Source organism: Euprymna scolopes, chromosome 46 (assembly GCF_053919585.1).
Source record: "Euprymna scolopes isolate OS-2025 chromosome 46, ASM5391958v1, whole genome shotgun sequence".
NCBI classification, from domain to species: domain Eukaryota; kingdom Metazoa; phylum Mollusca; class Cephalopoda; order Sepiida; family Sepiolidae; genus Euprymna; species Euprymna scolopes.
Genome location: NC_136527.1, coordinates 114,767,821 through 114,788,786, shown reverse-complemented (window position 1 = coordinate 114,788,786; position 20,966 = coordinate 114,767,821). Strand labels below are relative to the sequence as shown.

Sequence of the window (20,966 nt, the reverse complement as noted above, 5' to 3'; positions counted from 1 at the left end):
AAAAAGATCAACAAATTGAATTTACTAGTTATTCTTGTCAAGTATGTGATTCTTCTTTAAACAACATAAAAAGATCAACAGTTTGAATTTACTAGTTATTCTTGTCAAGTATGTGATTCTTCTTTTAACAACATAAAAAGATCAACAATTTGAATTTACTAGTTATTCTTGTCAAGTATGTGATTCTTCTTTAAACAACATAAAAAGATCAACAGTTTGAATTTACTAGTTATTCTTGTCAAGTATGTGATTCTTCTTTTAACAACATAAAAAGATCAACAGTTCGAATTTACTAGTTAGTCTTGTCAAGTATGTGATTCTTCTTTTAACAACATAAAAAGATCAACAGTTTGAATTTACTAGTTATTCTTGTCAAGTATGTGATTCTTCTTTTAACAACATAAAAAGATCAACAGTTTGAATTTACTAATTATGCTTGTCAAGTATGTGATTCTTCTTTTAACAACATAAAAAGATCAACAGTTTGAATTTACTAGTTATGCTTGTCAAGTATGTGATTCTTCTTTTAACAACATAAAAAGATCAACAGTTTGAATTTACTAGTTATTCTTGTCAAGTATGTGATTCTTCTTTTAACAACATAAAAAGATCAACAGTTTGAATTTACTAGTTATTCTTGTCAAGTATGTGATTCTTCTTTTAACAACATAAAAAGATCAACAGTTTGAATTTACTAGTTATTCTTGTCAAGTATGTGATTCTTCTTTTAACAACATAAAAAGATCAACAGTTTGAATTTACTAGTTATGCTTGTCAAGTATGTGATTCTTCTTTTAACAACATAAAAAGATCAACAGTTTGAATTTACTAGTTATTCTTGTTAAGTATGTGATTCTTCTTTTAACAACATAAAAAGATCAACAGTTTTAATTTACTAGTTATTCTTGTCAAGTATGTGATTCTTCTTTTAACAACATAAAAAGATCAACAGTTTGAATTTACTAGTTATTCTTGTCAAGTATGTGATTCTTCTTTTAACAACATAAAAAGATCAACAGTTTGAATTTACTAGTTATTCTTGTCAAGTATGTGATTCTTCTTTTAACAACATAAAAAGAGCAACAGTTTGAATTTACTAGTTATGCTTGTCAAGTATGTGATTCTTCTTTTAACAACATAAAAAGATCAACAGTTTGAATTTACTAGTTATTCTTGTCAAGTATGTGATTCTTCTTTTAACAACATAAAAAGATCAACAGTTTGAATTTACTAGTTATTCTTGTCAAGTATGTGATTCTTCTTTTAACAACATAAAAAGATCAACAGTTATAATTTCCTAGTTATTCTTGTCAAGTATGTGATTCTTCTTTAAACAACATAAAAAGATCAACAAATTGAATTTACTAGTTATTCTTGTCAAGTATGTGATTCTTCTTTAAACAACATAAAAAGATAAACAGTTTGAATTTACTAGTTATTCTTTTCAAGTATATGATTCTTCTTTTCACAACATAAAAAGATCAACAGTTTGAATTTACTAGTTATTCTCGTCAAGAATGTGATTCTTCTTTTAACAACATAAAAAGGTCAACAATTTTAATTTACTAGTTGTTCTGGTCAAGAATGTGATACTTCTTTTAACAACATAAAAAGATCAACAATTTGCATTTACTATTTATTCTTGTAAGTATGTGATTCTTGTTTTAACAACATAAAAAGATCAACAATTTGAATTTACTAGTTGTTCTTGTCAAGAATGTGATTCTTCTTTTAACAACATAAAAAGATCAACAGTTTGAATTTACTAGTTATTCTTGTCAAGTATGTGATTCTTCTTTAAACAACATAAAAAGATCAACAGTTTGAATTTACTAGTTATTCTTGTAAAGTATGTGATTCTTCTTTTAACAACATAAAAAGATCAACAGTTTGAATTTACTATTTATTCTTGTCAAGTATGTGATTCTTCTTTTAACCACATAAAAAGATCTACAGTTTGAATTTACTAGTTATTCTTGTCAAGAATGTGATTCTTCTTTTAACAACATTAAAAGATCAACAATTTGAATTTACTATTTATTCTTGTCAAGTATGTGATTCTTCTTTTAACAACATAAAAAGATCAACAGTTTGAATTTACTATTTATTCTTGTCAAGTATGTGATTCTTCTTTTAACCACATAAAAAGATCAACAGTTTGAATTTACTAGTTATTCTTGTAAAGTATGTGATTCTTCTTTTAACAACATAACAAGATCAACAATTTGAATTTACTATTTATTCTTGTCAAGAATGTGCTTCTTCTTTTAACAACATAAAAAGATCAACAATCGGAATTTACTAGTTATTCTTGTCAAGTATGTGCTTCTTCTTTTAACACCAAAAAGATCAACAGTTTGAATTTACTAGTTATTCTTGTCAAGTATGTGATTCTTCTTTTAACAACATAAAACGATCAACAATTGATGGCAACCTTTGTTGTTTTAAGTAAGTATTTGTGTTTACAATTTTTGAACCTCATTTTTTTTGGATAGCAGTTTTTCTCCTGACAATAGGAGATTGTCTGTATCGGTGTTTTCATTTCTTTTTCTAACATGCATAGATTTGTTTCCGGGCATGTCATTTTCTGTTTGGCGAGTTTAAAACTATATTTGTTTGTTAGCTTCGAATTCGAAAGTCGACTGCGTCCATTTCAATAGCACTTTTTTCACTGGTTAATCAGCCAATCAATTACAAAATATAAATAATCAGAACCCCCCCTTAATATCACCTAAAAATACTAAAAACATTACAGAAAAAAAACAACAAATAAATAAAATAACAATGCTCAGCTGAAAATGCCAGTCTCGCCCGATCCATGTTCGATGGGAATTCCCAAGAATCCGGGTCAAATTTTGCAAAAGTACCAATATTAAACATGAGAACAAACTACCTTTTTGAAGTATGTTGTTGTTCTCCAACTTATGCGAACACATACGTGAGACAAACAACATATCCCAAGGCAACAAAAGCCAAACGAAAGAGTTACCCATCTTTTTTTGTTACACCTTATGCGAATACATATGTGGGACAAACAGCATCCTTGTGACATATCCGAAGGCCGACAATAAAAGCCAAACAAAAAAGTTACCCACCTCTTTTTATGGACGACTTAAAGCTTTATACCAACTCATATGCTGACTTAAGTTAAATTCAGTTCGTACATAATTTCTCCAGAGATATTGAAATGAAATTTGGTTTGTACAAATGTGCCAAGTCCGGGAAGCAGGTCCAAAACGGAAAACATACAGCCAGTGGCGTAGCATCAGATTTTGCCACTCAGGGCGATCGTAAATTTGCCCTCCTCTGCTGGCATATAATTCCGGTTCCCCTCACCCCGCTAGAATATAATTACATGTTTTACTCCCCCCCCTGATAACATATTAGCTATTTTACCTCCCACCACCACCACTGGTATAGGATTACCTGTTTTGCCCCCCCCCCCACTGCTGGCATATGACAACCTGTTAAAACCTTCACAATTCCAAAAGCCTCTTAAAATAATTATTTTCATTGAACTAATGTTTACACAATTCCCTTCAGATTAATGTTTACACAGTTTCCCTTTTTTAAATTATAATTAAACAAATTTTTTTCAATAATTTGAATAATTAGGATGTGAACATTAATCTGAATGTAATTATGTAAACGCAAATATGAAACAAAAAAAACCCAAATAGTATTTCTAAAAACAAAAACGTACTATTCAAATTATAAAAATGTTATATTAATTGGCTACACAAACAAATATAATAATAAATTTAAATGAGAACATTTAAACACCTAAAAATTTAAAGTCCGAATTTTCGCCAAATAATATGGATAATCGGATGTAGTTTTCTTTTCTTCATAATGTTGTTATTATTAAGAGGTCGAGCCTCTTGAAGAAAAAAACGTCTAGTGTCGACGTTTTTTAAAATTCTAGAGTGTAATCACTCAGCCTAAGCGCAAAATTTTAGAAATTTAAAGTCACACATTTTAGAAAACATTTTTTTCATAAATTTAAATGAGAACATTTGAAAACATTGTTATTTACTTGTTGTTATTTCTTAATTCTCACAAAAAAAACATGGCTTTATAAAGGAGAGGATAGTCCGATGCAGTTTTCTTTTTCTTCTGTGGCGAATTATCCTCTTGCTGGGCTTGAAACAGGGAGAAAGTTGAAATCACGTTCACATGTGAATCACGCATGCCTAAGAATTAGAAGATGCCACAGCAGACGCCCAGAGACGCAGACGCTTACATGATTTCTCACCCATTCTCGTCTCAAGACACAAAAAAGAAAAAAAGAGTCTTGAAATATATTTCCTTTTTATTTTTTCCAGAATAAAAAATGCCTTAAAGATCACCTCACATTTAAACCCCAACTAGTCTCACTTACCAGCCGACGCAAGATATCCCCCCCCGCTAGTCTCACTTACCAGCCGACATAAGATACCCCCCCCCCGCTAGTCTTGCTTACCAGCCGACATAAGATATCACCCCGCTAGTCTTGCTTACCAGCCGACGGAAGATATCCCCCCCGCTAGTCTTGCTTACCAGCCGACGCAAGATATCCCCCCCGCTAGTCTTGCTTACCAGCCGACGCAAGATATCCCCCCCGCTAGTCTTGCTTACCATCCGACATAAGATATCACCCCCCCGCTAGTCTTGCTTACCAGCCGACATAAGATATCACCCCGCTAGTCTTACTTACCAGCCGACGCAAGATATCCCCCCCCGCTAGTCTTGCTTACCATCCGACATAAGATATCCCCCCCGCTAGTCTCACTTACCAGCCGACGCAAGATATCCCCCCCCGCTAGTCTTGCTTACCATCCGACATAAGATATCACCCCCGCTAGTCTCACTTACCAGCCGACGCAAGATATTCCCCCCGCTAGTCTTGCTTACCATCCGACATAAGATATCACCCCGCTAGTCTTACTTACCAGCCGACGCAGGATATCCCCCCCCCGCTAGTCTTGCTTACCATCCGACATAAGATATCACCCCGCTAGTCTCACTTACCAGCCGACGCAAGATATCCCCCCCCGCTAGTCTCACTTACCAGCCGACATAAGATATCCCCCCCGCTAGTCTCACTTACCAGCCGACATAAGATATCCCCCCCGCTAGTCTCACTTACCAGCCGACATAAGATATCCCCCCCGCTAGTCTTGCTTACCAGCCGACATAAGATATCCCCCCCGCTAGTCTCACTTACCAGCCGACATAAGATATCCCCCCCGCTAGTCTCACTTACCAGCCGACATAAGATATCCCCCCCGCTAGTCTTGCTTACCAGCCGACATAAGATATCCCCCCCCCGCTAGTCTCACTTACCAGCCGACGCAAGATATCCCCCCCCCCCGCTAGTCTTGCTTACCAGCCGACATAAGATATCCCCCCCCGCTAGTCTCACTTACCAGCCGACGCAAGATATCCCCCCCCCCGCTAGTCTCACTTACCAGCCGACATAAGATATCCCCCCCGCTAGTCTTGCTTACCAGCCGACATAAGATATCCCCCCCGCTAGTCTCACTTACCAGCCGACATAAGATATCCCCCCCGCTAGTCTCACTTACCAGCCGACGCAATATATCCCCCCGCTAGTCTCACTTACCAGCCGACATAAGATATCACCCCCGCTAGTCTCACTTACCAGCCGACGCAAGATATCCCCCCCGCTAGTCTTGCTTACCATCCGACATAAGATATCACCCCGCTAGTCTCACTTACCAGCCGACGCAAGATATCCCCCCCGCTAGTCTTGCTTACCATCCGACATAAGATATCACCCCGCTAGTCTCACTTACCAGCCGACGCAAGATATCCCCCCCGCTAGTCTTGCTTACCATCCGACATAAGATATCACCCCGCTAGTCTTACTTACCAGCCGACGCAAGATATCCCCCCCGCTAGTCTTGCTTACCATCCGACATAAGATATCACCCCGCTAGTCTCACTTACCAGCCGACATAAGATATCACCCCGCTAGTCTTGCTTACCATCCGACATAAGATATCACCCCGCTAGTCTCACTTACCAGCCGACGGAAGATATCCCCCCCGCTAGTCTTGCTTACCATCCGACATAAGATATCACCCCGCTAGTCTCACTTACCAGCCGACATAAGATATCCCCCCCCGCTAGTCTTGCTTACCATCCGACATAAGATATCCCCCCCGCTAGTCTCACTTACCAGCCGACATAAGATATCACCCCGCTAGTCTTGCTTACCATCCGACATAAGATATCACCCCGCTAGTCTCACTTACCAGCCGACGGAAGATATCCCCCCCGCTAGTCTTGCTTACCATCCGACATAAGATATCACCCCCGCTAGTCTCACTTACCAGCCGACGCAAGATATCCCCCCCCGCTAGTCTTGCTTACCATCCGACATAAGATATCACCCCCGCTAGTCTCACTTACCAGCCGACGCAAGATATCCCCCCCGCTAGTCTCACTTACCAGCCGACGCAAGATATCCCCCCGGCTAGTCTTGCTTACCATCCGACATAAGATATCACCCCGCTAGTCTTACTTACCAGCCGACGCAAGATATCCCCCCGCTAGTCTCACTTACCAGCCGACATAAGATATCCCCCCCCGCTAGTCTAGCTTACCATCCGATATAAGATATCACCCCGCTAGTCTTACTTACCAGCCGACGCAAGATATCACCCCCCCCGCTAGTCTCACTTACCAGCCGACGGAAGATATCCCCCCCGCTAGTCTTGCTTACCATCCGACATAAGATATCACCCCGCTAGTCTCACTTACCAGCCGACATAAGATATCCCCCCCCGCTAGTCTTGCTTACCATCCGACATAAGATATCCCCCCCGCTAGTCTCACTTACCAGCCGACATAAGATATCACCCCGCTAGTCTTGCTTACCATCCGACATAAGATATCACCCCGCTAGTCTCACTTACCAGCCGACGGAAGATATCCCCCCCGCTAGTCTTGCTTACCATCCGACATAAGATATCACCCCGCTAGTCTCACTTACCAGCTGACGGAAGATATCCCCCCCCGCTAGTCTTGCTTACCATCCGACATAAGATATCCCCCCCGCTAGTCTCACTTACCAGCCGACATAAGATATCACCCCGCTAGTCTTGCTTACCATCCGACATAAGATATCACCCCGCTAGTCTCACTTACCAGCCGACGGAAGATATCCCCCCCGCTAGTCTTGCTTACCATCCGACATAAGATATCACCCCGCTAGTCTCACTTACCAGCCGACATAAGATATCCCCCCCCGCTAGTCTTGCTTACCATCCGACATAAGATATCCCCCCCGCTAGTCTCACTTACCAGCCGACATAAGATATCACCCCGCTAGTCTTGCTTACCATCCGACATAAGATATCACCCCGCTAGTCTCACTTACCAGCCGACGGAAGATATCCCCCCCGCTAGTCTTGCTTACCATCCGACATAAGATATCACCCCGCTAGTCTCACTTACCAGCCGACGGAAGATATCCCCCCCCGCTAGTCTTGCTTACCAGCCGACATAAGATATCCCCCCCGCTAGTCTCACTTACCAGCCGACATAAGATATCCCCCCCGCTAGTCTTGCTTACCAGCCGACATAAGATATCCCCCCCGCTAGTCTCACTTACCAGCCGACATAAGATATCCCCCCCGCTAGTCTCACTTACCAGCCGACATAAGATATCCCCCCCGCTAGTCTTGCTTACCAGCCGACATAAGATATCCCCCCCCCGCTAGTCTCACTTACCAGCCGACGCAAGATATCCCCCCCCCCGCTAGTCTTGCTTACCAGCCGACATAAGATATCCCCCCCCGCTAGTCTCACTTACCAGCCGACGCAAGATATCCCCCCCCCGCTAGTCTCACTTACCAGCCGACATAAGATATCCCCCCCGCTAGTCTTGCTTACCAGCCGACATAAGATATCCCCCCCGCTAGTCTCACTTACCAGCCGACATAAGATATCCCCCCCGCTAGTCTCACTTACCAGCCGACGCAATATATCCCCCCGCTAGTCTCACTTACCAGCCGACATAAGATATCACCCCCGCTAGTCTCACTTACCAGCCGACGCAAGATATCCCCCCCGCTAGTCTTGCTTACCATCCGACATAAGATATCACCCCGCTAGTCTCACTTACCAGCCGACGCAAGATATCCCCCCCGCTAGTCTTGCTTACCATCCGACATAAGATATCACCCCGCTAGTCTCACTTACCAGCCGACGCAAGATATCCCCCCCGCTAGTCTTGCTTACCATCCGACATAAGATATCACCCCGCTAGTCTTACTTACCAGCCGACGCAAGATATCCCCCCCGCTAGTCTTGCTTACCATCCGACATAAGATATCACCCCGCTAGTCTCACTTACCAGCCGACATAAGATATCACCCCGCTAGTCTTGCTTACCATCCGACATAAGATATCACCCCGCTAGTCTCACTTACCAGCCGACGGAAGATATCCCCCCCGCTAGTCTTGCTTACCATCCGACATAAGATATCACCCCGCTAGTCTCACTTACCAGCCGACATAAGATATCCCCCCCCGCTAGTCTTGCTTACCATCCGACATAAGATATCCCCCCCGCTAGTCTCACTTACCAGCCGACATAAGATATCACCCCGCTAGTCTTGCTTACCATCCGACATAAGATATCACCCCGCTAGTCTCACTTACCAGCCGACGGAAGATATCCCCCCCGCTAGTCTTGCTTACCATCCGACATAAGATATCACCCCCGCTAGTCTCACTTACCAGCCGACGCAAGATATCCCCCCCCCGCTAGTCTTGCTTACCATCCGACATAAGATATCACCCCCGCTAGTCTCACTTACCAGCCGACGCAAGATATCCCCCCCGCTAGTCTCACTTACCAGCCGACGCAAGATATCCCCCCGGCTAGTCTTGCTTACCATCCGACATAAGATATCACCCCGCTAGTCTTACTTACCAGCCGACGCAAGATATCCCCCCGCTAGTCTCACTTACCAGCCGACATAAGATATCCCCCCCCGCTAGTCTAGCTTACCATCCGATATAAGATATCACCCCGCTAGTCTTACTTACCAGCCGACGCAAGATATCACCCCCCCGGCTAGTCTCACTTACCAGCCGACGGAAGATATCCCCCCCGCTAGTCTTGCTTACCATCCGACATAAGATATCACCCCGCTAGTCTCACTTACCAGCCGACATAAGATATCCCCCCCCGCTAGTCTTGCTTACCATCCGACATAAGATATCCCCCCCGCTAGTCTCACTTACCAGCCGACATAAGATATCACCCCGCTAGTCTTGCTTACCATCCGACATAAGATATCACCCCGCTAGTCTCACTTACCAGCCGACGGAAGATATCCCCCCCGCTAGTCTTGCTTACCATCCGACATAAGATATCACCCCGCTAGTCTCACTTACCAGCCGACGGAAGATATCCCCCCCCGCTAGTCTTGCTTACCATCCGACATAAGATATCCCCCCCGCTAGTCTCACTTACCAGCCGACATAAGATATCACCCCGCTAGTCTTGCTTACCATCCGACATAAGATATCACCCCGCTAGTCTCACTTACCAGCCGACGGAAGATATCCCCCCCGCTAGTCTTGCTTACCATCCGACATAAGATATCACCCCGCTAGTCTCACTTACCAGCCGACATAAGATATCCCCCCCCGCTAGTCTTGCTTACCATCCGACATAAGATATCCCCCCCGCTAGTCTCACTTACCAGCCGACATAAGATATCACCCCGCTAGTCTTGCTTACCATCCGACATAAGATATCACCCCGCTAGTCTCACTTACCAGCCGACGGAAGATATCCCCCCCGCTAGTCTTGCTTACCATCCGACATAAGATATCACCCCCGCTAGTCTCACTTACCAGCCGACGCAAGATATCCCCCCCCCGCTAGTCTTGCTTACCATCCGACATAAGATATCACCCCCGCTAGTCTCACTTACCAGCCGACGCAAGATATCCCCCCCGCTAGTCTCACTTACCAGCCGACGCAAGATATCCCCCCGGCTAGTCTTGCTTACCATCCGACATAAGATATCACCCCGCTAGTCTTACTTACCAGCCGACGCAAGATATCCCCCCGCTAGTCTCACTTACCAGCCGACATAAGATATCCCCCCCCGCTAGTCTAGCTTACCATCCGATATAAGATATCACCCCGCTAGTCTTACTTACCAGCCGACGCAAGATATCCCCCCCCCCGCTAGTCTCACTTACCAGCCGACGGAAGATATCCCCCCCCGCTAGTCTTGCTTACCATCCGACATAAGATATCACCCCGCTAGTCTCACTTACCAGCCGACGCAAGATATCCCCCCCGCTAGTCTCACTTACCAGCCGACGCAAGATATCCCCCCCGCTAGTCTCACTTACCAGCCGACGGAAGATATCCCCCCCGCTAGTCTCACTTACCAGCCGACGGAAGATATCCCCCCCGCTAGTCTCACTTACCAGCCGACGGAAGATATCCCCCCCGCTAGTCTCACTTACCAGCCGACGGAAGATATCCCCCCCGCTAGTCTCACTTACCAGCCGACGCAAGATATCCCCCCCGCTAGTCTCACTTACCAGCCGACGCAAGATATCCCCCCCGCTAGTCTCACTTACCAGCCGACGCAAGATATCCCCCCGGCTAGTCTTGCTTACCATCCGACATAAGATATCACCCCGCTAGTCTTACTTACCAGCCGACGCAAGATATCCCCCCGCTAGTCTCACTTACCAGCCGACATAAGATATCCCCCCCCGCTAGTCTAGCTTACCATCCGATATAAGATATCACCCCGCTAGTCTTACTTACCAGCCGACGCAAGATATCCCCCCCCCCGCTAGTCTCACTTACCAGCCGACGGAAGATATCCCCCCCCGCTAGTCTTGCTTACCATCCGACATAAGATATCACCCCGCTAGTCTCACTTACCAGCCGACGCAAGATATCCCCCCCGCTAGTCTCACTTACCAGCCGACGCAAGATATCCCCCCCGCTAGTCTCACTTACCAGCCGACGGAAGATATCCCCCCCGCTAGTCTCACTTACCAGCCGACGGAAGATATCCCCCCCGCTAGTCTCACTTACCAGCCGACGGAAGATATCCCCCCCGCTAGTCTCACTTACCAGCCGACGGAAGATATCCCCCCCGCTAGTCTCACTTACCAGCCGACGCAAGATATCCCCCCCGCTAGTCTCACTTACCAGCCGACGCAAGATATCCCCCCCGCTAGTCTCACTTACCAGCCGACGGAAGATATCCCCCCCGCTAGTCTCACTTACCAGCCGACGGAAGATATCCCCCCCGCTAGTCTCACTTACCAGCCGACATAAGATATCCCCCCCGCTAGTCTCACTTACCAGCCGACGCAAGATATCCCCCCCGCTAGTCTCACTTACCAGCCGACGGAAGATATCCCCCCCGCTAGTCTCACTTACCAGCCGACGGAAGATATCCCCCCCGCTAGTCTCACTTACCAGCCGACATAAGATATCCCCCCCGCTAGTCTCACTTACCAGCCGACGCAAGATATCCCCCCCCGCTAGTCTCACTTACCAGCCGACATAAGATATCCCCCCGCTAGTCTCACTTACCAGCCGACATAAGATATCCCCCCCCGCTAGTCTCACTTACCAGCCGACATAAGATATCCCCCCCCGCTAGTCTCACTTACCAGCCGACATAAGATATCCCCCCCCCCGCTAGTCTCACTTACCAGCCGACATAAGATATTCCCCCCGCTAGTCTTGCTTACCATCCGACATAAGATATCACCCCGCTAGTCTCACTTACCAGCCGACATAAGATATCACCCCCGCTAGTCTTGCTTACCATCCGACATAAGATATCCCCCCCGCTAGTCTCACTTACCAGCTGACATAAGATATCACCCCGCTAGTCTCACTTACCAGCCGACATAAGATATCCCCCCCCGCTAGTCTTGCTTACCATCCGACATAAGATATCACCCCGCTAGTCTCACTTACCAGCCGACGCAAGATATCCCCCCCGCTAGTCTCACTTACCAGTCGACGCAAGATATCTCCCCCGCTAGTCTCACTTACCAGCCGACGCAAGATATCCCCCCCCCCGCTAGTCTTGCTTACCATCCGACATAAGATATCACCCCGCTAGTCTCACTTACCAGCCGACGCAAGATATCCCCCCGGCTAGTCTTGCTTACCATCCGACATACGATATCACCCCGCTAGTCTCACTTACCAGCCGACGCAAGATATCCCCCCCCGCTAGTCTTGCTTACCATCCGACATAAGATATCACCCCGCTAGTCTCACTTACCAGCCGACGCAAGATATCCCCCCGGCTAGTCTTGCTTACCATCCGACATACGATATCACCCCGCTAGTCTTACTTACCAGCCGACGCAAGATATCCCCCCCCGCTAGTCTTGCTTACCAGTCGACGCAAGATATCTCCCCGCTAGTCTCGGTTACTAGCCAATGCAAGATATCCCCCCGTCTAAACACACCGAATTTAATTTTAAATTTCTCCTTAAAAAAACGACGATTGAATTACATGCTAAGTTCTTTTAAAAGCGGCGATATTTTTTAACAAAAGCGTTCGACTCGAATCCTAAATTCATACATAACTCGATTATAAGCGACTGCTTGTTTTTCCTTTTCTCAAAAGACAACGGAATTTCACTCCAAAGTCCACGTTTAAAACGACCATTTTTTAATACATACAAGTTTTTTTTTTTGTTTTTTTTTTACACAGTGATCACCACTTATCAAGGCCCGGAAGCCACTCAGGGATAAGGGTTATTGCAAGCACATTACGACCATTTTTTAACACATACAAGTTGAGCGAATCGTATAAAGTTCGTTTAAAACGACTTTTTTCCAAAACAAATTCGACTCGAATTGTCCTTTCATAATTGAACTCTTTAATTTAAAAGCGATTCTTTTTCCAACACAACAAGATTTAATTTTAAATTCCGCATTAAAAACGACTTGCAGGTGCACATAAAAAATGATCCCAAATCCGAGTTTCGAACGCGTGTTTAAGTTCATAGCATCAAATTTTCACGACGACAATTAAAAAGGACAATCCAAGAAGTCACAGAAGGTTCTCTCCGAACCTGCAGGCTGTTTAACTCGATATTCCAAGAAAGAGATACGCGCTGGCAGGCATTCAGTCCAGGATGACGCCATCACAGAAATTAATTCAATCCGGTATAGAAATTACCGACGGCAACCTGTTGCAAAATGTGTCGATTTTTCCTTGTGCTGGGCTTGAAACGGGGAGTAAGTTGCAACAGATTGACCTGTTGCGACCTCTAAGCTCTGGAAGCACTAATGTGCGTCCAACCTCTCCCACTGCCTGAATGTCAATGCCTAAAAAATGCAAACATCCCCCCCGTGCGGTATTCTGCCGCTTTAAATACGAAGCAGGGTGGGTGCACAACGTGAAATCACGTTCGCATGTGAACCATGTGAATTAGAAGATGGCACAGCAGACGCCCAGCAGCGAGGCAGACGCTTACATAATTTCTCACATTTAGTAATATAGAGTTATTTAGCTCAGTCAAATAACGACGATTGCAAGAGTGTCACATTTAATAAACTAGTTGTAAATTATTTTTTTTTTAATTTTTGTTCCAAATCAAAAGTACGTCTTAGTTTGACCCTTGTGTAAATAATCACATTATATTTTTACATGATTTTCTTACCTTTTTCAGCCATTAATCTTTAAAAACATAAAAGAAACGTAAATAACATAATCTTTAAGAAAAAATAACTTTGATGAAATCAATTAAAATCGATGAAAATACAATTTAACCAATCATCGAATATTTTTAAAGAAACAAACCATTATAATAAAATACTTACTGGGAAGAAAGAAACTTATAGGTTGTTCGTTCGTCGAAAAATCAATAATTGATCTGACGATGTTAGTGAGGAGTTTCACGGTTTCAAAATGGCTTTTTATTTAGAAGTTGCCGGAAATTGGGTCGTATTTTGGATAAGCACCGTATAATTAATGTCAGTAAGCAGGAGGCAAGATTACGTCTGGCCTAAAATAAGTCTGTATAAAATCAACAGACGCCCTCCTCCCTCCCTATTTAATACTTGTATTTATAATAATAAATATAAACAAGATCCAGTTTTTAAATATACAGAGAAGATATAATAAATCTTTATAATCCAAATCAATTGTAAATAAACAAACAAAAATAAACAAAAACAATCCAAGACAGAAAAAGAAATCAAAGTAAAATTTTCGACTTTTGAAATAAGATGAAAAATAGTGAATTTCAACTTTCAGAAAATTAAAATTAAAAACAAAAAAAAAAAGAAAGAAGGAAAATTTCAATTTTAGATGGATTTGATGTTTATGGTGAATATTACGGGTAAAAAAATAAATATTTTTTTATTTATCGTAATATTTTAATATTTTAAAGGATAACAAACAATAGAAAATGACGGCGGAACATTATGAGCGTCCCCCCCCCCTATAAATTTGTTTCTGTTCGGTTTCTTCCAATTTTTTCCAGTGGATTATTAATGAATGGATGTACCCGATTATTTTTTCTTTTAAAATGGTACTTGTACAGTTTAGTCAACACATTAAAAAATGAAATATCGAAAAAAGGTTATATTGTACGTATCCGTTTTGGACTGAAGATCTCCGAAAAAAAAAAATTCTACTTAATTTGATCGAGTAGTTTTTTTTTTTTTTTAATTTTATTTTTTACACCGGAAAAACACGTTCTTATGATAGCGTGTTGAAGTCAGCCATTATAGAATTTTCTGAACACGCCACAGGGAGATAACTCAATGTAAAGCGCCGATACGCCCTCCCCATTCTAGCTTTTCTTCCTAAAAAAACTTGTATGTGTGGGAACATGCCAACCGGATGCTAACGTCTCCAGCATAAGAGACAAAATGAAAAATCGTCTTTTGCACATGGCTCCATGCATCGCTTCCGTTTGGAAAAAGAAAAATAAGATAACCGCAAAAGAATTATCAACCAATAGCAGAGCTCCGCGCCGAAAATAAAGGCCTAAAATATCACAATCGCTGGGAGCCGGTTTGCCACTATAAAATGAGGGGACCAGGAAGAAAGAGAGGAGATTCGCCCAGCTGCGTCAGTGAAAGCACGGACGTTCTCCCACCCGACCTAAAGAAATGAAGAAGAAGAAGAAAAAATAAGGCACCAGTGAACTGAAGCCAACTCCGCTCTCACGTTATGGGCCAAGACGCCTTCAATTCTAAACATGCCTAATTCACACAAACCAAGAAAAAGGAGAAAAACACAGGAGGCGAAGACGCCGCGCTGCTAGTTGTTGATGAAAGTAGTCGCCGCTTTCAAGTTGAAAGCCTGGACACATATCACCGAAGTAGCACGACCGGCCACCCACTTACCACCCCCGTCGTCCGAAAAGATAAGTACGCTTACGAGCATTCACTCTTTGTTTAATTATACAAACCTACGAAAGATCATTCCTTATCAATGCATACACACGCTGGACTACCATTCTAAATTTTCCTACAACATTTATTTCTCTTCCCACGCACGAACAAACAATAGTGCCCCGAACTTGAGATTAAAACACATTTCCTTTTCTTGCTACAACACCAGTCCTGCAACGAACATTGGTTACATACGCGCGGACATGTTATAACTAAAACGTTCATTTTTTCAACAGCAAATAAACGACGTTTATCTTATCCATTAATTGAGTATTTGTTTCCTTCAATTCCCATTCGTTTCATTATTCTTTTGTAACGGGATTGGGGTATTTATATATCCTAGTCCTCTATATATGTTGTTCGTTCGTCGAAAAATCAATCATTGATGTTGTTCTATTCTATATATTATTCTATTCTATATATTATTCTATTCTATATAAAAAATAATTTTAAGTTATATTTTTGAGTTAGATGTATTTTAAATTTAAAATGAAAAATAATTTAGACAACTTTTAATGTTAATGTTAGCAACTGAAACGGAAAACGAACTGTTATCTTCTATATATTGTGGGCAAGAAAATGCGTATTGTTGCAAAAACAAGAATACGATAACTGATTATTTACCACAAATCAGATTGTTACATATTATTATTATTATTATTATTATTATTATTATTATTATTATTATTATTATTATTATTATTATTTACCACAAATCAGATTGTTACATATTAATGTTATTATTATTATTATTATTATTATTATCATTATTATTATTATTATTATTTACCACAAATCAGATTGTTACATATTAATGTTATTATTATTATTATTATAATTATTATTATTATTTTTATTATTTTTATTATCATTATTATTATTATTATTATTATTATTATTATTATTATTATTATTATTATAATTATTATTATTATTATTTATTATTATTATTATTATTATTATTATTATTATTATTATTATTATTTACCACAAATCAGATGAGGTTTTGTTTTGATCTTTTATCGGCATCTATAATGGTCACAATAAAGTCTTGTTAAGTTGTAAGGGTCGTCTAGAGAGCAGGGTTTAGATCGAGTATTTTTTTTTTACAGTGGAAAAACACGCCACAGGGAGATAACTCCATGTAAAGCGCCGATACGCCCTCTCCATCTTTAATTCTAGCTTTTCTTCCTAAAGAAACATATATGTTGTTCGTTCGTCGAAAAATCAATCATTGATGCTATTCTATTCTATATATTGTGGTCGAGAAAATGCGTATGGTTGTAAAAACAAGAATACAATAACTGATTAAGTTGAACATATATTTATTTACCACAAATTAGATGAGCTATTGTTTGGATCATTTATCGGCATCCGTAATAGTCCCAACAAAGTATTGTCCGGTTGTAAGGGTCGTCTAGAGGCGAGAGCAGTGTTTAGAGACGGCTCGTCTGTTAAGACGTGGTTGTTTCGATGATGCGGGGTATAGGCGTGGCTTGTCTGACCGTAACGTTGTGGACATGACACGTGATACAGTAAATATGAAAAAAAAAAACTACAAAGACACACAAATAAATACCGTTCATTCATAGCGGCTGCGATTCTCCGGTCGGCCATGTGCTGCACTAGCAGTGTCAGAAATCGGCAGTAAAAATTTGCGGTAAACACTGCGATATTTAGACTTCCTGTCTTTCGAAGCTGACAACTTCTTAAAACATGTAATTCAAACCTAATTTTTTTAAATTATAGAAACAAATACCAAAAAGTAAAAAAAATTAACAGTTTTAATTGCAAATTATGAAATATGTGCTTTTTATAAAGTCGGATTTCCTTAAAAAAAGATTTAAAAAAAAAAACGAAATTTTACTTCCTTCGATTATAAAAAATAGATATAAATTAAAAAAATACTTACCTATAAAAACTAGTATTCGATGAGTAGTTCAATTGTTCATTGTTAACGATGTATCCATATTTATACTTATATTCCATGTCCTTTTTAAATAAAATACCTTTTTAAACAAGGATTAAAAACAAACGCGACCTCACATTTTTCAAATAAAGGGAGACAAGTCTGATCTTTATACTCCGGCGCCTTGAAGGGACACAATTCATGTGTCTTTTTAATGCGTGCTTTAAACCAAATTTAGTATTTCGTCCCCCCCCCCGTACTTAAAAAACGGGAATTATTCACTCATAAGTTTTTATTGTTAAAAAAACAAAACATTTGACCGATTTTTAATTTTTTTAATTCTCTTAATGAAATACATGCGTTTTTTTATTGATATATTTTAATACTTCTTTATCGACAGATTTTTTTTGGTTTTATATCTAAAAAAAAAGAAAACATTATATGAAATAGAAAAATTGTTGTAAGCATCACATATTTACTTGACATTCTAAGCATAACATAAGATTACACTTAAAGAAAAAAAGTTGAACGTGGTTTTTAAAAAATAATGGTTTTACACTTTGGACTTTACAGGTAAATTTCCAAAAAAACTATTCTTTTTTTGTTTTTAATTACAATATATTATTTATTGATCTGTTATCTTCAATTTGTGATATATAAAACTTTGGTATATAAATTATTTATTAAAATTTTAATAGACATTTCAAAATGGGGGGGGGCGAATTAAAAAAAAAACGTTTGTCCAAAATATCATATTTGATTTATTTGAAAGAGCATACAATTTCATATTGACCCTGAAAATATCGTAAAAATTGGACCAATAGAAATTTTTTTTATAGATTTTTAAATTTAAAAAATTAAAAAATATTTAACTCGTAAAATTCAATTAATTTCATTACGTAAAAAAAAAATGGCTTCATGAAGACGCGTCGGCACTTTGTATACACTGTTTTTTTTAATAAAAAATAATATTTCTTTTACTTTAAAAAAAACAACTTTAATAGTTTATTTTGGAAGTATATTCTATAAAGAAACCCCACTTTTAAAAGAGAAATTACGAGTTTTTATATTTTATTCGCAGTTTTGTGTGAGGGGTGTCAAAAATACCCTCAAAATTCTGATACAGCTAATGCAGCACTCGAAAGATGAATACCATTCCTTGGTTGTTAAAAGAATAATCCGCGACGGTTTTTTGAGAAACCGTCTGCCATTCTTTATCTTCTTCCATTTTTGTCATCATTGGCAGCAAATTCTCGTAATCTTCAACGCAAGAAAGATATTGTTTACGCATCACAATCACCACAAGGCCACCTTAAAAGAAAACAATCATCAAGAAATAAAACAGAAACATATCAAAGTTTTTAGCGCTTCTATATCCTACAAACAAAATAAATATTGAACTTCAAGCTAAAAGGGAAAGACTATGCAAGTTATATTCTAAATACATATAAATTAAATTATATTCTTATGTAAGATTTTCCGGGAAAGACTATGCAAGTGTTTTTGAAAAGCTACGGGTCACTCTAATAAGTCTATGAGGACATAAACGTTTTAAAACTTCGAATATATCATATGCTTCTGGGATTTAAATAATTATTCATTTTTTTGCGAAGACAATCGAAGTGGTTCCGAATCTCTACGTTACTTTCTATGTGATATTTACATGCCCCCCCCCACCTCGGAAGGAACGATGATGAAAGAAACACCTTGAGCATTCACATAAGTATTTCTAATTTTAATTAACTTTAAACTATATAGGGTCCTGGATATGACCTTAAACTATATCCAGTGGTGAGGCCCCAGCTTGCGGGCTTTGGGGAGTGTGGAGCCACCCTTTAATTGCCATTGCTCCCAGGTCCACTCTGACCCGGAGTGGTAGTACCTGTTAGGGTCCCAACTATAAGTTAAATAGAAACCGACTTGAAAACAACAAATATATTCTATTAAAAAAAAATTTCTTCAAAATCTTTGGATTCGGCATTAAATAACCTGAAAAGGGTTGATATGCCGTAAAACAAAAGCAACCGACCATTTAAACTATATATATATTACACATGAATTAGTTCGGAGAGTTTTTAACAGGTTATTTCTAGCGACCTTGTAAGAGATTGAAAGGAAATGTGGAGGCAGTAAAGACGATGCAAACAACGTCAAGGTTCACTGCGATTGTATAAATACAGTTGAACTCATAATTACCTTTTTTAACAATTTTTCGCATTTTTTTGAGTGAATTTGCAGGAATATGACCTTCACCCATGCCACCAGATATTATCAAGACATCATAAGAATCTGAAAATGTAAAATAAAACAATTATTTTAAAAAGTTGATTTTTGCCAAAAGTCATGATTAACGTTCAAAGGGGATTTTTTTTGTAATTTAGATTCTGTTTGTTTTAATAGTTTTCCTAGCATTTCTCTAAAATATTCTATAAATAAAGTTTTTATCTTGCTTTTCAGTTGAGTGATTTACCTTTCAAATACCTGCGATTGCTATCTTGCTATGTCCGTAGATCTAGGTGTATCAGAAATTTCGTGAAAATAGTGAATAATTCCACCCCATCTTTCCAAGCTTATAACTCCTCGAAAAATGTAATTCAAGCCCTAATTTTTTTTTTCAATTAAAGGAGCAAGGACCAAGGTTTCATTAAAAAAAACAAAAAAAAACAATGTGTTTTTTAAAAAAAAAAGGATTTAAACTTCGGACTTTACAGGTAAATTTCTAAAAAACGGGTTTTTTTTTGTTTTAAATTTGAATATATTATTTATTGACCTTTTCTCTTCAATTTGTGATATATAAAACTTAGAAACATAAATTAATTATTTACTTTTTAATAGAAACTTGAAAATGGGGCCGCGTGAATTATAAAAAAAACGTTTGTCTAAAATATTATATTCGGTTGGAAAGAACATAAAATTTCACATTGACCCTGAAAATATCGTAAAAATAGAATCAATAGAAAAATTTTGATAGATGTTTAAAGTTTAAAAATTGAAAAATATTGAGTTCGGAAAATTCATTACTGTTTTTTTTTAAATATTTCTATTACGTTTAAAACAACTTTAATAGTTTATTTTGGAAGTATAATCCATAAAGAAAATAAATAACCCACTTTTAACAGAGAAATTACGAGATTTTTTATATTTTATTCGCAGTTTCGTGTTAGGGGTGTCAAAAATTCCTACAAAAATTCTGATACCGTAGATCCACTGAAAAGTGTAGCACATATACGTTTAAACCAATGTACCATGACGATTTCCGAGTTCGACATATGTCACGTGTAGCAGGTTAAAAAGCAAAACGACGAAAAATTATAACAAATAATGAGATAATAATAGAAAATTCTTCTTAAATAAATACAAACCAATGTCTTTTTTATTTTCCTTGAAAGACGTTTTCGTGTATACCGGCTTATTCGGCATAACAGTTACAGCGTTTGGTAAGGGTCTGTGAGACGTGGTTCAATCTTCGGTCGAGTTATATCAAAGATTAAAAAATGTATTTGTTAAACATTCACTTTTGCCCAAGATCAAAGTGTAGTATTTGTTCCGGCAGATACTGCACTTAAGATAATTTGTACCAGTCAATGGAGGGGAAACCCTCTATACTGGGACAAT

General features: G+C 39.7%; 1 protein-coding gene across 2 annotated transcripts in view; it reads right to left on the bottom strand.

Moving 5' to 3' along the window:
- Nucleotides 1-17,671: 17,671 nt before the first annotated feature.
- Nucleotides 17,672-20,966, bottom strand: part of LOC145270774 (methyltransferase-like protein 27) — a 30,584-nt gene continuing 27,289 nt past the window's right edge. The window contains exons 5-6 of one of the 2 annotated variants that reach the window (XM_080126367.1): nucleotides 19,548-19,640; nucleotides 17,672-18,662 (exon numbers count right to left, since the gene is read on the bottom strand). In XM_080126367.1, coding sequence (XP_079982493.1) covers nucleotides 18,478-18,662; nucleotides 19,548-19,640 — 278 coding nt within the window. In that variant the 3' untranslated portion in view covers nucleotides 17,672-18,477. Of the gene's footprint in view, nucleotides 18,666-19,547; nucleotides 19,641-20,966 lie in introns of both variants that reach the window. The other variant, XM_080126368.1, reaches the window with a different exon arrangement.